At 39.6% G+C, this 17,810-nt stretch overlaps 1 protein-coding gene across 1 annotated transcript; it reads left to right on the top strand.

Annotated features, from left to right (window-relative positions):
• Window positions 1-10,678: 10,678 nt before the first annotated feature.
• Window positions 10,679-11,730, top strand: PAAG_00123 (30S ribosomal protein S10; the record flags this gene model as incomplete). Its single annotated transcript, XM_015843914.1, has 5 exons — window positions 10,679-10,732; window positions 10,791-10,903; window positions 10,973-11,014; window positions 11,079-11,503; window positions 11,573-11,730. 5 exons carry the CDS (start codon window positions 10,679-10,681, stop codon window positions 11,728-11,730), a joined length of 792 nt encoding a protein of 263 aa, XP_015700249.1.
• Between the last annotated feature and the right edge of the window lie 6,080 nt (window positions 11,731-17,810).

Below are 17,810 nucleotides of genomic sequence, written 5' to 3' on the forward strand. Positions count from 1 at the left end.
CCTCATCAAAGAATTGTGAGATTTGAAGAGAGTGGCATAGAGATAGAGTCTAGTTCAAATGCAAAAGCTGATATAATTCTCATCTCTGCTATAAGCTTCTCTAGACTTGTAAGTACTTGAGAGAAGTGAAACATTGAGATCTTCACTATCAGTTTGATTGACATTCAAAAGACTTTAGAAGTGAAATCAAAGATTGATTCTAGAGAAAAGCTGCCTGAACATTATCATGAGTTTTTGAACATATTTGATAAGGAAGCTGCTGATGCTCTACCCCCACTTCATAGCTCAAATAGAGATCATGGAATTGAACTGATTAAAAAGACTGATAGTAGCATGGAACAACCCCCTTGAGACTCACTATATAATATATCTTGAGAGAAATTACTGATTTTATGAAAAACTCTTACAGATTATCTAGATAAGAGTTTTATTAAAGTGAGCAACTCTTCTGCAGCCGCCTCTGTACTATTTGCAAAGAAGTCTGAGGGTGAGCTAAAATTCTATGTTGACTATTGAGCTCTTAACAAAATCATCTGAAAGAATTGATATTCTCTACCATTAATCAGTGAGACTCTACAGTGAATTGAATAAGCTAAATAATTTACTAAGCTGAACATTATTACAGCTTTTCACAAGATTTGAATCACAGAAGGTGATGAGTAGATGATAGTCTTTAGAACCAGATACAGGCTATTTGAGTAGCTGATTACACTCTTTGATTTGACTAATGCTCTGAGCACATTTCAAAAATATATCAACTGAGCATTATGTGGATATCTGGATGACTTCTGCTCAGTCTATTTAAATGACATCTTGATATTTTCCTCAAGAAGCTTACAGGAGCATTGTGAGCATGTACAAAAGATGCTTATATATTTATAAGAAGCAGGTCTGCAGGCAGACATCAGAAAGAGTGAGTTCAAGATGAACAGTACAAAATATTTTAAATTCATCAATGAAGCAAGTAAAGGTATATGAATAGATTCAGAGAAGGTTAAAGCTGTTTTGAAATTAGCAACACCTACTACTCTTAAGGGTGTATGAGGATTTTTAGACTTTGTCAATTTCTATAGATGATTTATCAGGGATTTCTCAAAGATTGTAACCTTACTGATGATTCTTACATGTAAGAATGTTCCTTTTTTGTGGATGAACAAGGCTGAAGAAGCTTTTAAGCATCTAAAATCAATATTATCTTCACTTCAATCCTGCTTCAATTTGACCCTAACTGTGAGACTATATTGGAAACATACTTCTCAGATTATGTCTCAGAAGAAATGCTGCTATAATATGATGAGCAGAGCATTCTACACTTATGTGCCTTCTTCTCTCACAAGCATTCACCTGTGAAATGCAACTATAAGATTCATGATAAGAAGTTATTAGCAATAATTAAGTGTTTAAAGAAATGAGATGCTGAGCTACAAAGTGTAAAGGAATTCAAGATTCTCACAGATCATAAGAATCTAGAATACTTTATGACTACACACAGACTAAATAAAAGACAACTATATTGAATGAATATTTTCTATCAATTCAATTTTAGAATTGATTACTGGCCAGAGAAGTTAATGCTGAACCAGATACTCTATTATGAAGAGAGTAGAACATGTCACAGGGTGCTGATGATGAGAGAATCAAGCAGAGATAAGCTCAACTACTTAAGTTTAATATACTGGCATCTGAAATGGAATCAAGAGTGACTGCTGCCAGTGTGAAACCTGAGATATCTCTTCAAGCTTAGTGAAATAAAACTCACAAAAATGATAAGATTCTGCAGTGTCTGAAGCAGACTCTTCATGAGAAAAGATTTAGATTTTCTTCTGAACTCAGCATTAAGATCTCCATCTCTGAGTGCTCTTTAAATGAGAACAGGGAGCTTCTCTTTCGAGGTTGTAAGTGAGTGCCAGACTTCAAATCTTTTTGAATCATATTAGTGCACAAGACTCATAACTCATCTCTTACTGGTCATCCTGGGTGAGAGCAAATAGCAGAAGTTCTAAGATATGAGTTCTACTAATCAGACTATGTCACTAATGTGAGAAGAATAATCAGAAACTGTTATCTTTGCAGATCAAATACTGCATGAAGAGATTGATGTCAGAAACTGCTTAAGCCTCTCTTCATTCTTGAATGCATATAGCAGGAGCTTTTTATGAACTTTATTGTAGACTTATCAAGCTCTAAAGAATATATAAACATCATGATTATAACAGACAGACTGATCAAGAGAATTATATTAAAAGCAGTTAAGAAAACTGATGCAGAGACAGTGACTAGAGTATTTCTTCACAACATCATTTCTCAACATAGCATTTCTAAGGTAGTAGTGTCAGATCAAGAGTCAGCTTTCACAAGTATATTTTGAACTCAGATGTATGAGAAATTAGACATTAAGAGATGACTCTTCATAGTCTATCATTCAGAGACTGATGAAGCTACAGAGTGAATGAATCAGACTCTGAAAATCTACCTACACAAGTACATTAGCTTTCAACAGAATAACTGATGTGAATGACTCTCTCTAACAGAGCTGATTATCAATAATAGAGATGCTGCCTCAATAGATGTGAGCTTATTCTTTTTAACATATCTTTTTCACATCTTCTTTATTGATATAGCTGATGCATTCTCTGTTAAAATATCATATAATCTCATTAAGTTTGCAGATGATTATATGAGAAAGGCCTGCAAAGTGTTGAAGTGAGCTTAAGTAAAAATGACAGATGCTTAACAATCTCAATAGAACTACATGAATAGATGAAGAGACTCAGCTTCAAGCTTTCAACCTGAAGATAAGATCTAGTTGAACTTAGAGAACATGAGAACTAATTATTTGTGCAAGAAGCTGAACATGAAATACAATCAATATACTGTGCTAGAAAAGATAGAATCTCATACTTACTAACTGAATATCTCATCTGACATTCACAATGTCTTTAATGTAAAGTTTCTACCTGCAGTGACAATAGATTTCTTGTCTAGTCAAAGATAAACTGACTGACAGTCATCTGCTATAAAGACCTCAGAAGAATCTAAGTTTGAGATTGAGGAAATTTGAGATAAATGAATCTATCAGAGGAAAAAGCAATACCTTGTTAAATGAGTAGGTTGGGCTGAGTCTACATGAAATGATGTGAGTCTTCTACAAGAAGTGAAGGCTTTGAACACTTGAAAGACCTCTCAGCAGGCAAAATTAGATGTAAAGAGAGCTTTAAATAGTCATAAAGACCTGCAACAAAGAGGGAGAAGGGAGGTATTATAAGAGACTGAACCTCTAGATTCACTCTGGCTGGCTGACTCAGCCTAGTTATCATTTGCACATGTGCATGTGATCATGCTATGTGAGCTTGCTTAAGCTTGAGTTCTCATCTCATTTTTTTCTTCTCTTTCCCAAGCAATTCATCCTTGTTATATAGGAGGACTAGCCTCTAATTCTTAGAGCTTACCCCTCTACAAATTGCGTTGTTGAAATAACATTGAAAATATTTCATCATAGTGATGGCGAAATGGCAGGCGTTGGGTGTAAACGGGCGTTGAGTGGTGGATTACGTTAATTTGCAATTCCCAAGCGAGCGGCTCACAAAATCATCGTATCCCAATTGACTAAATATTAAATCAAATTAACTCAACGCCACAACACTCAATTAAATTAAAATACACTAGGTTGAGGACATCTTATTCTTGTTTGTCTGAGGGTGCCACAATTGCTGCAATATTGTGGAGATAGAGGAGGCTCACAGAGTTGAATAACTGCCTGTTCAATGAGTGCAGCAGATGAAATAATAAGATTCTGAGCTTCATTTCTAGTTAGAGCTCCTGTCTGTGTGTTGTATTTGATGTCTAAATCTATTCTACTTTTGCATCTTTATCTCATTTATATTGAATATATCCTGGTATTGCTTCTTCATAATAGTGGCACTGACTATTCTGGACATTACAACTCTCTGATCGTTATACAAAAACATCTTAATCAATCCTGATCACATCCCTATAAGCTCTCTCCCATCCCCTCAGGCAGCAAGCCTGATGGCGTGCCGACGCAGCGCCGCCAGCGCGCCCAGCCCCCCAACACCACCGAACGCGTCCCGAGCCTTGACGCGCATCTGCTCCCCCATACGCCGTCCACCCAAGAGACCCCATCTCCTCACCCCAATCGCCCGCCGCACATGTGAACTGAATGACATGGAGTCTCCAAGCTCCCCTACACCAGCAGGCAGCTCAAAGAGCAGAAATGTCGCACCAATTCACCTCAACCTACGTGGCCCGATGGCTAGCGATCTCCTAGCCGCCCACGAGGCTGAGGCACAGAAATCCCATGCAGAAGCACTAGCGGCTGCAAATATGCTTGATCAGATTGAAGAAGACCTAGATGTCATGAAGGCAAAAGGCCTATCAAGGGCACTGGCCCTTGGAGCCGCTGTGAAGGCGTTAGTCAAGGACTGGTACAATGGAAGTCTAGAAACAGCTAAGCAGTCCACCACAATCAAGCCTGCTGGCTCCACTGGTGCAAATGATGCAAGAGCTCCTACCTACACAAAGACAGCTGCAGACAGCACCAATGTAACAAAAACACCAGCAACCATACTGCAGAAACCCCTGCTTAGGAATAACCCCAGAGAAGGAAAAACACCACGAATCCTCGCGCGCCTGCCTTCAGATCATCTAGCTCGCAAAGCAAGCCCAATTGCTACTCTTAGAAAGCTGAAGGCTGAACTCCCAGGGCCTTTGGCAGCAGCCATCACAGCAGTTCAAGCCATCCCCACAGGCATTGCCATCATTCCTAGAAGCTTGCAAGACATGGAGGCCCTGCTAGCCCAAAAGAATGTTTTAGCAGCCACCCTCACCAATACTCAGATAGAGAAGGAAGAACATTGGATCACCTGCCTGATTCCTGGGCTGCCCATGGAGATTAGTGACTATGGTGGTGGAACTCTGTGTCTCTCAGCAGAATCCATGACAGAAGAATTCACACTCCAAACCAGAATCAAGCCTGTCCAGAGTCGCTGGGCAAAAATACACCCTGGAAACCCAACAGCCACTCTTATATTACACTTTTCGCAAGAGACAGCAGTAAACCTGCCATCAAAAGTGGAACTATATGGATATCAAAGACCAGTGATCAGAAAGGCACCTAAGGTCAAAATACAACAATGCAGCAAATGCTGGGGATTTCATCAAGAGAGATACTGCCTCCGCGTCCCTCGCTGCAAAAAATGCAGTTCTAAGAATCATGTGAAAGGAAACCCATCCTGTCATAAGGAGAATGAAGCATGTGGATGCCCCAATCGCTGCACTAACTGTCTTGGACCACATGCCGCGGATGATCCATCCTGCCCCGCCAGACCAGGGATAAAGAATGGGACTGTTCAAAGGCACTCAAGAAACCAGCTGAGGGATATCCGCAATGCACAGAGTAAGGCATACTTGGCCAAGGCAAGTAACAGCAAATGCGGTGGTCGAGGGCCATCAGCAGACCTGAGGTTGAATGATTCTACTGAGCGTAGATCTAACCTCACACCGACATCAAACACAGCACCAAGCACAGCATTGAGCACAGCATCAGGCACAGCATTAGGCATGGTGCCCAACCCAACATCTAATGCAACACCCAACACGTCATCTCACGCAACAACACCCTCCTTTCAGCTACTCAATGAAGAAGAACTCTAGATCTCCGCAATTCCTGCAGATTATGCAAGTCAACGTAGGAAAAGGGGGCCCAGCACACGAGACGGCCCTCAATCTAGCATTTGAAAGAAAGACTGACATCCTTCTCATACAGGAACCCTGGATTCACAGGAACTTAAGCCAACGCATCTCCAAAAAGCATCCAGCATTCAACTGCTTTGCCCCAATTGAAAAGTGGGACAGGAAGCCACGGGTCCTCACCTATGTGCATAAACACCCACAAATCCATGCTCATGCAGTCCCAGGCCCCTGGGCAGAAAACCGGGACATCCACATGCTGCACATACAGGCCTGGGGTCTACAGCTTCAGACAGTCAACATATACAATGCACCCCCAGGCGCAGAGGATCCTGGACAAGGTGTGGGCTGTCTTCTCTCCTGGTCTGTCCCAGCACTCCCGTTGCTCCTTGCTGGCGACCTCAATATCAAGCACCCCGTGTGGCAACCAGGAGTGCCTCCAAGCATGTGGGCGGAACCATTCCTGCAATGGACCATGAATTTCAACTTTACTCTCACCATGGACCCAGACACTCCCACACGTGGGCATAACATGATAGACCTGGCCTGGGCCACCCCGGAATTAGTTATCAAAGGAGTGGACACACAGGTGGACAGATCCCTTTACACTTCCTCTGACCACCAGACTCTTCTCACCAAAATCAGCCTTCCACAGGGCGCAAGGCCTGACAGGCCAACCCATTTTTTCCATCTCAACACCATGAATGAGAAGGTCTTTAACCAGACGCTGGAGGCCTATAAGCCAAAACTAGACAAACTATGTGATTTCCCAGAGTACCCCAATACAGATCAGCTGGATGCCCTGGCTAAAGGTATCACAGATGCACTAATAGCTTCCCTGGAAAGTTCCACCAAGAAGAGCACCGGGCAAGGCACAGGTCAGCCATGGTGGAATGAGGACTGCCAGAAAGCAGTGACAACACTACATCATGCACAGCACCTAGGCTCTAGTTTTTTACGAGAAGCAAAAAGCAACGTAGCCAGGACCACCAGGAAAGCCAAGAGAGAATACTGGCGAGGCAAGATAGCAGAGGCCTCAGTGGGGAAAGATATCTTTAAGATGATCAAATGGGCCCATTCAACTGGCTCCTTTCATTCCCCCCCTCTTGTAGATGAAGAGACTGGGCGAACGTGAACAACCCCTAGAGAGAAAAGAGACCTTCTGCAACGGGTGCTCTTACAGAAGGCTGCAAGCAGAGAGGATATCCCAATTAGCTGGTCCAACCCACCATCTGTCAAATTACCTTTTCCTGTTGCCTCAGCACATGAGATACAAAGTTCTCTGCTGAACACGGGTAATACCACTCCAGGAACTGATGGAGTGCCAACAGAGGTGCTACGAAAGGCATGGCCACATATTAAGGTATCAGTGGAAAGGCTGTTCAGAGCCTGCCTTAGGGTTGGCTGGCACCCAACCTCCTTTCGAGATGCCACACTGGTTGTGCTGCCTAAGGTCAACAGAGATCCAACACTCCCGCGATCCTACAGGCTTATAGCCCTTCTCTCAACGTTGGGGAAGGGACTGGAACGCCTGGTAGCCTGTAGGCTGGCCTGGACAGCTATACAAGAGAAGATTGTCCACCCCCAGCATTTTGGAGCCCTCCCTGGGCGGGCTGCCTCAGACCTAGTGGCAGCGATGGTTCATGATATAGAGGAAGCCTGGGCCCATGGAAAAGTAGTCTCTCTTCTTACTCTGGACATCAAGGGTGCTTTTGATGCTGTACTCAGAGGAAGGATGCTGCGGAGATTGCAAGAACAAGGCTGGCCACCAAATTTAATTAGATGGGTGGAAAGCTTCATGACAGGACACACAGGCAGGATCAGATTGGATGGACTCCTGGGAGAGCTCTTTGATATCCCAGCAGAGCTTCCACAAGGCTCGCCAGTCTCACCTATTCTATTCATGCTGTTTATTCAGCCTCTGTTCTTTCTAGGAACTATACAAAGAAGACGTGCACGCTTAGGCTACGCAGATGATCTAGGACTGCTTAGTGCTGGAACCACTCTTGAAGGGAATGTTGTTACTCTCCAGGAGGATTTCAAGTTGCTAAATGATTGGGCCAGCAAAGAAGGGCTGACATTTGATTTTGCCAAAACTGAGATAGCACACTTCACACGGCGCAGAACCCTTTCAAACCCCTCAATTGACCTTGAAACAACATTTGGCACTCACTCTATTACAGCAAAGACAGTGAAAAGCTCCATAAGATATCTAGGAATCTGGCTAGATAGAAAACTGAGCTTCAAGAAACACGTGGAGACCATGGCGGCTAAGGCACGACAGGTGTCTAATGGCATATGAGCACTAAGCAACACAGCAAGAGGCGCCCCAGTACAACTGCTTAGACAATCCATTCAGGCCTGTGTGCTCTCTGTGCTCTGCTATGGAGCAGAGGCCTGGTGGCCTGGAGCCACATGAATGGAGAAGGGAAAGGAAATCTCCAATCGAATGGATTGCCTAGTCAGAAAGCTAGATCTAGCCCTTAGAGATGCTTTGCGAGGGGCACTGCCAGTCTACAAGACCACACCCATTTCAGCTCTACACCGTGAGCTAGGAATCATGCCAATGAAAGAGACACTAGACAACCGGCGTGCTGTATTTGCAGTAAGAATCAAAAAGCTTGACAAGAGGCACCCGCTAGTGAGACGCTCTAATAAAGTAGCTACCACCAAACCCTATACCACACGTCTGTCTAGAGCGTCCAGTCATGCTGGTGGGATAGAAGCATATGACCCTCTACTCACGCCCCCTTGGATGAGATTTCCCAGGAAAGAAGATCTGCAGATTGGGTATGAGGCAGGCCGCACAAAGGAACAGGCAGCACAAGACTTTAAGAGCTGGCTACAACAATGCAATCCCCTGGATCTGGTGGTCTTTACTGATGGTTCACAGATAGAGCACCCTCAGCGTGCGACTGGTGCAGGATGGGCTATATGCTGGGGTAGCAAACACCGTCTAATCTCCACAGGAAACCTGCCAATGGATAAAGCAGAGGTCTTTGACGCAGAGGCAATGGCAGCCCTGCAGGGCCTAAAGGAAGCCACCACCTTGCCTCAGGCGAAGTTTGCCAGCAACGTCTACATTTGCCTAGACAATTTGGAGGTAGCACGAGCCCTTGGATCTGTGCCAAACACCTCTAGCCAGCAGGTCTTCGCGCAGTTTCTGAAAGCCATAAAGGCCTGGCAGAGCAGGGATAGGCTCCCATTGGCCACCCAGAGCAGGGTGGTCATTAGATGGGTCCCAGGCCACGCAGGCGTGGCTGGTAATGAAAAGGCAGATCTTGAAGCCAAAGCAGCCGCAGCGCAGGCAGCAAGTGCAAGCATGGTACCTCAACCTGACAGCATAGGCACTCTAGCTTATATAAAGCGACACACTATGGAACAAACCACACGGGCCTTTGAGAACTACTGGGCCAAAAATCGGCCCAAACGCTATATGGAGCTGGAGATCCCACTAAAGAGAGCCTCAACAGAGGTAAAACTTTCACACTTCACATTAGGAAAGCTCTATGCCGCCCGATCAGGTCATGGAGACTTTGCAGCCTACCACAGCCACCTTAAGCATGAAGATGCAGAGTGCTACTGCCGGTGCAGACATAGCAAAACTCCAGAACATTTCTACTATTGCACTCTTGCAAGAAAAGCAGCAAAGCGGCGCCGGCCTATCTACAATCTCCGCGAGACACTGGCAACCTCGCGTGGGGCCCTAGAATTCAATAACTGGCTAAGAGAAACAGCCTTCTATCAGAATATCTGTCCAATGCGCCGTCGCGCACCTCCAGATCAGATCCCACAGACCATTCTCTCCTCTGTCTTGCCCCCGTCTTCCTCACCACCTCCTCCTCCTTCCTCTCTTTCCTCTCCTTTCTTTCCTTCCTTGCCTTCCTTCCTATCCGCCTCCCCTACCTCCCTCCCACAAACCTAAAACCTCTCAAAACCTCTGCTCTATGGCAACCGACCCATGGGCTCTGCCGGTGCAGCAATACGCAACCCATTTTTGCCTCATTTGTAAGATAGCTACTAGATAGGTAGTCGCCTACGGGCGTAGCTCTACCCGCCCTATAGTTTGACGCGGACTCTACTAGATCACGTGCCCTTAAGGCACGTGGACTAACCGGGCGTTAAATAAAAACACACACACACACACTGACTATTCTGATATATTGACTGACTCAATTATAATCATCTATTCTTGATTTCCAGGCTGTAGAAGCTTTGCCCAGCTGTAGCACTCACTGCTAATAATAATCTTAGTAGAGTGAAAAGTCTCATTGCAAAGTCAATCTCATCAAAAGTTGTATATATTCTCTGGCAGAATTTCATGTTCAGCAATAACAGCCTTCAAGATCTTAAATCAAACCTGAATAATCTCTATATCCTCACATTTGGCTCAGTCATGATTATAGCATCTGGAGTAGTGAGTCTGAAGCTCTGGACAGTGTGCCACTAGATTTGACATCCAGTTCTTGCCAACGCAGAGGGGTAGCGAAGTAGGTGGTGAAATTCCAAATAATAAGAAGATAATTAGCTGTATCCTCAACAAAGGCTAACTGTGGGGAAAATCTTTGTTTAGCTTGATTCAGCACTCATTCAACTAGTCTATTCTCTTCAGCCTGGGTTAATTTGATTGAATTTGCACATAGATTCATGCAAGCAGTTCAGCCATTAAGTTGATAATATAGAGCAGAGAATGACACATTAAATACATGTGCAGCTTCATGAATCAAGGATATTTCTTGCTTTTTTAAAGCATTTATCACAAGCTCAAGCCTCCCCTCTCTCTCAAGAGAATTTAAAGCGTTTTCATTGTAAATTAGTGGCATAATTATGCATTGAGATAGATGAGTAGTTAAATGAGAAGATATTTTGAATTGGTTGATTAATCGTTGATTACGTAAACTATCTCCTTGATTCAAAAATCGAGTTGGAAAACTATTCCATCATACAAGGTCAACCTTTTTGTCTCAACATGTTTTCAATAAACTCCATGCGGCTGGCATGGAGAAGTACTAAGCGGCTAAAGGTATGACGCGGCATGTCTCTTCCTCAATTGTGGTCCAAATTTCTAACAGATTGTGAAGATATCAAGTCCTGTTCGTTCTCTTACAACCTCGAATCCTCCGTCTCAAGTAAATGGTTCTCTAAGCACACAGAAATTAGCTGAAGCTAGGACTGCCGGCTCCAGCGAAATAAAGTGAGATTCATTTTACACAAATTACTAACATAACTACCTGTTGCTAACTGTTTCTTCACATTGCAACAGTACTACCCCCTCCGCACCTCTCGATAGCACTCCCAAGGAATGGTAAAACCCCCGAAACCCCCAACCCTTCCCCAACCTCAAGTTCGCTCTACTTACTCCATTATAGGGGAGAGAGATTAGATCAAATCGGTAGCAAATTTCGACTGCCACGAAGTGTTCAAGCCGTATATCTCAAACCCTTGCGACGACCGGCAAAATATGGTCTCCCTGTCTGTGACCTCCAGCTCAGGTCATACAGTGCTCGGCATGTCGAGTTCTTCGCTGATTTTGCACTCCGAGCTGCATACTATCTGAATCTCCCGGCCTTTGGCCCTATTCCCCTTCCACGGATCACTGAGCGATGGACCTTGCTCAGAAGCAATTTTGTCCACAAGAAATCCCAGGAGAATTTTGAGAGGGTGACAGTCCGTCGGCTAATTCAGATTAAGGATGGACACCCAGATGTTGTCCAGACATGGCTGGCCTTTCTACGAAAACATGCATATCACGGGGTGGGAATGAAGGCAAATGTTTGGGACCACAGCCCATTAGGTGAGAGACTTTCAGAGGTCTTCCTTATGTATATATGGCTATTCAGTAACTAATTGAAATTAATATTAGGTGTTGGAAAACTGATGGATGAGACGACAGCAGAATTGGACAGCGCAATTGAGAAGAAGCTCGCCCTTTTTGGCTCGAGCAAGAAGGCATCCGAACTGGCAGAGTCGGTTGCCGATTTGGTAGATAGAAGGAAATTCATGAACAATAATAGCCGGTGATTGAGATTTTGAGGATGATTTATATTCATCTGAGGTTTATGTCTGTCTTTGCTCTCATGTCTGTACAATAAAACTACATCTACATTAACCAAAAAAAAAAAAAAAAAAAAATACAAATAATTGCAACCGGCTGACTCTGAGCCATTTCATATCTGAGGCACCGTTTGTGATAGATAAATACGGGGGGCATAATGGTGAAAATAATTCTTCCAGCTGAGGCTGACATTCATTAATTATGATGACGAATATCGCGTGCATGCGTATCCTTCATTCGGTGATCCCCGGGGAGGAGGCTAGCTACGTTATATGTTGGGCTATCTAGACCACGTGCAGCAGGCGGAGCGTAACAACTGCGCCGGCTAACAAATTATTCACAGACTCTGAAATCTCAAACTGTGGGATGGTTCAATCTCTTATTTCGGATGAAAGACTAACTAGACTATCTATATACATGCAATGTACGCCCAACACCCCCCCACACACCAATGTGCGAGATAATATCCACGGCGTATCAAAAACAAGCTATTCTATCCTATAGTCCAACCAAAACACGTGACATACCAAGGTTTTGCTAGTCTTAAATTATTTTTTATATGAAAGCCCTGGTAAGTTGATAAAATGTTTAAATGTCACTGTGCTCAAAGATTTCATAAGACTGTCTGCCATTCTTTATGAAAATGTAATCAATTGAAATCACTCCTTCATTCAACTGCATACAAGAATAGTGAAAATAAATATACTTGCTATATGCTATGATTATTGCCACAATGATCAGATCAATTACACTCTTATTATCTACTCTGATTGATCTAGAGTCTGTTGTAATGAAGCTTATATTCAATATTATATTATATAGTCATGTTGTCTTTTTGTGAGGACACTTAGGATGAATGAACTGAGTGTCAAAAAGAAGCCTGAGAAGCTCTATAACTAGGATCGTAAGAGGATAGGTGTATAAGCGCGGCGAGCGCTACAGAGGGAAGAGGATAGCGATGGATGAAACAAATGTATAGGATTGAATAGTAGCTAACCATTGAATCTCTTGAAGGAATTTTGGGGATTCAGAGTGTTCATATACATGAATGAGTAGCAATAGGTTTTATCTCTAATCTTTCATGAAATGGGAAATTAATAATGCAGTAATCTGATTTTCTATAAAGTGCTGATTCTATCCTCCAGGAAGTGCTGATTCTAAAGGACTGATTTTTGAGAAGTGCTGATCTGTGCTGATCCTCTAGTGCTTTGATAAACAGTGTGGAGGTAATGTAATCTATCATCTAGTTGATCAGATCACCTAGTCAATCGGCCTTTCACCACTTAAAGTATCTCAGATTAAATTAAGCAACAATTATATACAGAAAGTAGTAAATTATATTAAGAATTATTTCCTGCACACTGAGAGCATATATGAGCAGTATGTTCAATAATCCCACATACACTACACTGTGGTGCTGTACATTTTCATGATTGAGAGTCAGCAGCTTCAATCACTCCTCCTTCTCATTCATTAATTCTTTGTACATGATTCATGCCTTTTTCAATTCTGAAAGCACTCTTTTAAGCTATATATGTATAGCCTGTTTCCCACTTTCTCTTTTGTTTTGCATTTGCGACTCTTAGTTCCTTGATTTTCTGCTTCAAAAGTACCATTCTATACATGATCATTTGACAGCCCTTGATAAGCTGGTTTAGGGCCTGATAAGTAGGACTAGATGGACTCTATATATGATGTTTGATATATTTCCTAACCTTCTTAGCCTGCTGCTTCAATTGGTGTATATTATATGGTATGACTATCGCCCAGGAAGCTTGAAAGCTATAAAAAGTTCTAAAAAAGGTAAGTGTATATATTGTAATATTAAGATGTAAGAGAACCTGTTCAGGATTGTATAGAACTAACTCAGCAGTCCTAAAACTGCTTTTGATTTTGTTCTCTTTCAGAGCCTGTATATGAGCAGTAGGATATAGGGCTAAAAACTTCTTTTTGTCAATGTGATTGATTTCAAGCTGCATCTGCTTCTATACCAGTCATTCATATACTGTTTTCAAAGGGAAGAAATAGCCAAAGTTCAATAACTGAAGAAAATAAAAGGAATGAGCTGGCATGTAATGTTATCAACCACCCAACGCTTGTTTACATTCAATGCCTGCTCAAATCTTCATTTTTTATTCATCTTTAACCATCTACAACATGCACTATGAAGCAGTTATACAAGTTGTGATTGATGATTTGAATGCACAATTAATATCTAATTATACTGAGACTGCTAAAAAATATGGAATCAGCTGATATATGTTGTTAAGATGTTATAGAGATATTTAAATATCAAAAAAGGAAGCAAGCTCTATTCATTACAAAGTCCTCACTGATTCATAAGAAAAATAACTTCTTTTTCATATCAATCAATTGGCAGATCATAATTTACTTTGTACATCTCAAATTCTTCATAATCTCATTATTGAGATTTGAAAAGCATTTATTAAAGTCAACTGAGTGACTCAGTTTTGCAAGTATCACAAGAATATGATCAAGTCACTTTATGTATGAAATATCAATCAAAAATACAAGATTGAAGACAATTCTGCATACTTCAAGCATTATTTTGATCTTATAATAGATTTTTTTTCTTATACTACTTTTTTAATTCTCATTTTGTTAATTTATTTTAATTTTTCAGCTGCAGATAAAAATTATTAAATGCAATCTTGAATTTGCAAATATCTACAACTATGATGAGAAAAAATTTTTATTAGAATTTATTCACACTTTCAAATATATTGTGTTGATTAATTTACTCAAATCAGATCATATAATAGATGTCAGTTAGAATGATAGTTGAGAATTCATAATATTACTTGTCTCAATTTGCACAGATGAAACTTCAATCTCATCTGCTCTCATATATCAAAGAGAATCAAGAGATATGTAAGATACTTGACTTGAATATTTTGATAATAAAAAGAATTAGATCTACTTTATTGCTTCATAAAATGAATGAAGTAATGATAAATATGAGTTAATATGATTAAAAAAGATCTTTAAATCTCTTACAAAAAAGAAAACAGACTGCAGATATAGACTTCTTATATTAAATAATCACTCATCTTATGTTAATATGATATTCATCAATTATGCAGATCAGAATCAAATTCTACTTGTTGTCTTTTCTTCTCATTCTACATATTGATTATAGCTACTAGATGTTAGGATATTTGAATCATTGAATGAATCATATTCTAAACAACTGAATAAATAAATGAGAACTGGAATGAGATTTATACATACTCCAAAGAGGTTTTTTTAGCAGCTTTTTAACACTATATGAAAGAAGGCAGTTACATCTTCAAATATTGAAGCTGCATTTGCTGCTACTAGCTTACATCTATTCAATCTGAAATACATTTTTAAAAAGCTTTAAATATGATCTTGCACTCTCTCAAATACAATATATCAATTAAGAACACCAATTTCTATTGTTAGTCTATGAAAACTGATGAAGCAAGTCAAGCAACAGCAATATCAAATATATAATGATTTTAACCAGATGATCTATACAGGGGAAAATCTTGCTCTTAATAAAAAAATTCTTTTAATAGAGAACAGGTAATTACAGCAAGCTCTTAATCAAAAAAGAAGATATCACAAGTGTAACAGAGCAATGAGATTGCTAGATTCTTCAAATTCATCATTGACACAGTTCTTTTTACCAGCAAAGGTGCAGAACATCTGTGAGCAGATGACTGCTGTAGAGACTATAAAAAAGAATAAATAGACTCATAAAAAGAATACTAAGTTATAATATACTATTTTTAAGAAGCAGAAGAAGACAAATATCATGTCACAGTGAATGAAGTGAGAGACAGCTCACCAGGTAGCAAAGAAGCAAAAGAAGATAAATAAGATTATAAGAGTCATTCAACAGCAGATTGAAAAGGAGCTTAAAGATGCAAGAAAGACTCAAGAGTAAAAACAGAAGAAAGAATGAGTTGCCATATAGCTACAATCATAATTAAATAAGAAGATAATTAAAGAATTCAAAAATCACATTTCTAATCAGGAAAATAAACTCTTGATTTCACAAAGAGTGACTAAATCATATTTTCAGAGCCCTGTTAGAGTGCCTGTGAATTCACTGCCTGAGTGATCTGATAATATTATAATCTCTACTGATTTAATGACTACTTACTCACTGAATTTGTCTTCACTCAGAATTTTATATTTTAGATAAGTTATTAAGTCAAACAAATATCTATAGAATTAGTTATATATTTTTATATATAATTTTCTATATATATTTTTATTATATAATATATTATCTTGAAATCTAATTACGTTGTTAAAATAATGTTGAAAATATTTCATCATAGTAATGATGAAATGACTGGCATTGGGTGTAAACAGACGTTGAGTGGTAGATTACATTAGAGAGTAATAATATTGTTCTCAGAGCAGAACTAGTCAAATTCAGCTGAAACATGACTTCTATATTTATCAAGAATTAACAGTTAGTATTTATTCTTTATATAAGTAGAATGTCCTTAAATATCTTCTTCAGTCAATATAAGCTCAGCTTGTCAGTTGTTCAGCCATTATCACTGACTTTAATGACCCAGTTACCTGGCAGCTCTTCTGTCTCATATCAATAGGATTAATATACTTTTCCTTTAAAAATGATCATATGATGAAGAGTTTAATCTATAGCATTAATTTTAATAATAATAGTTACTCATTTTCAATTTTCAGATTGAACCAGTTTTGAATAATTGATTCTTTCAGACTCAGTCATCATTCTAACAGTGCTAATAACTATTATTTGAAATTTAGTCTCATCAAAGTTATAGATATCATCTTTTAGAATCTCATACTTTGTAATAATATTTTATACAAGTCTGAATCACTCACAGATAATCTTAAAATTCTCACATAGAGCTCATTGATAATTATACTTGCATGAGAACTTGAATTTGAGCTCAGAATGATGATTAATAAATTGATTAACTCAATATTTATCAACTGTAGATAGAGGTTTGACTTCAGTGTTAGAATCTCAGTTGGCAAGAAGAAGATTAACTGTTTCTCATATGATGTACATTTGAGAAGACTGATCACATTTATTTATAAATAGAATTTACTGTACAAGAACTAACTTTTCAGTAGAGACTAATTTTTGATTATTGAATTGAAAATTCTCTCATATTATACAATCATTTAATCAATTCTGTAAGATGATAAAAAAGATGCTGTACAAGCTTGCAGCTTTCTTAATACTTGAAGTTTGATCTCTTTTTAATATCTGAATAGTTAAAAGAATCTTTCTTTCCTAAGTAAAAATTTGAAAAGGCCATAGAATGAGCATTTTGTTGATGTAAATGCTAGATATGTACATGTTGAATAAACTGATTGACTAGATGATCTGATTGACTAGATGATGAATTAATATAATCAATAAGCAAGTCAGCTACATAAGTGAGTCAGTCACTTTCCTCTCTACTATACAATAAAAATGCCTTCAAAGTCTCAACTATAAAGAAAAACTAGTAAATTATATTATAAATTATTTCCTATATACTTAGAGTATATATAAATAATATACTCAATAATCTCATATATATTATACTGTGGTGCTGCATATTTTTATGATCACAACTCAGCAGTCTCAACTACTCTCTGCTCCCATTCATTGACTCTTCATATGTGATTCAAATCTTTTTCAACTCTCAAAGCACTTTTTTGAGCTATATATGTATAGTTTTTTTCTTACTTCTTCTTTTATTTGACATTTGCAGTTCTTAACTCTCTATTTTCAGCTACTAGAATAGCAGCACTATGCATTGTCATTTGATACCTCTTGACCAGCTGACTTAGAGCATGATTGATTAGACTGATTAGGCTCTGCATATGATGCTTGATATATTCTTTAACTTTCTCAGCCTGCTGCTCTAATTGATGTATATTATATGGTATAGCTGTAGCCCAGGAGGCCTAGCAGGCCTAGGAGCTGTAAGAGGTTTCTGGGAGGATAAGAGTATGCATCATAGTATTAAGCTATGAGAAAACCTACTCAGGATTATACAAAACC

This window comes from Paracoccidioides lutzii (assembly GCF_000150705.2).
Source record: "Paracoccidioides lutzii Pb01 unplaced genomic scaffold supercont2.1, whole genome shotgun sequence".
In the NCBI taxonomy this organism is placed as follows: domain Eukaryota; kingdom Fungi; phylum Ascomycota; class Eurotiomycetes; order Onygenales; family Ajellomycetaceae; genus Paracoccidioides; species Paracoccidioides lutzii.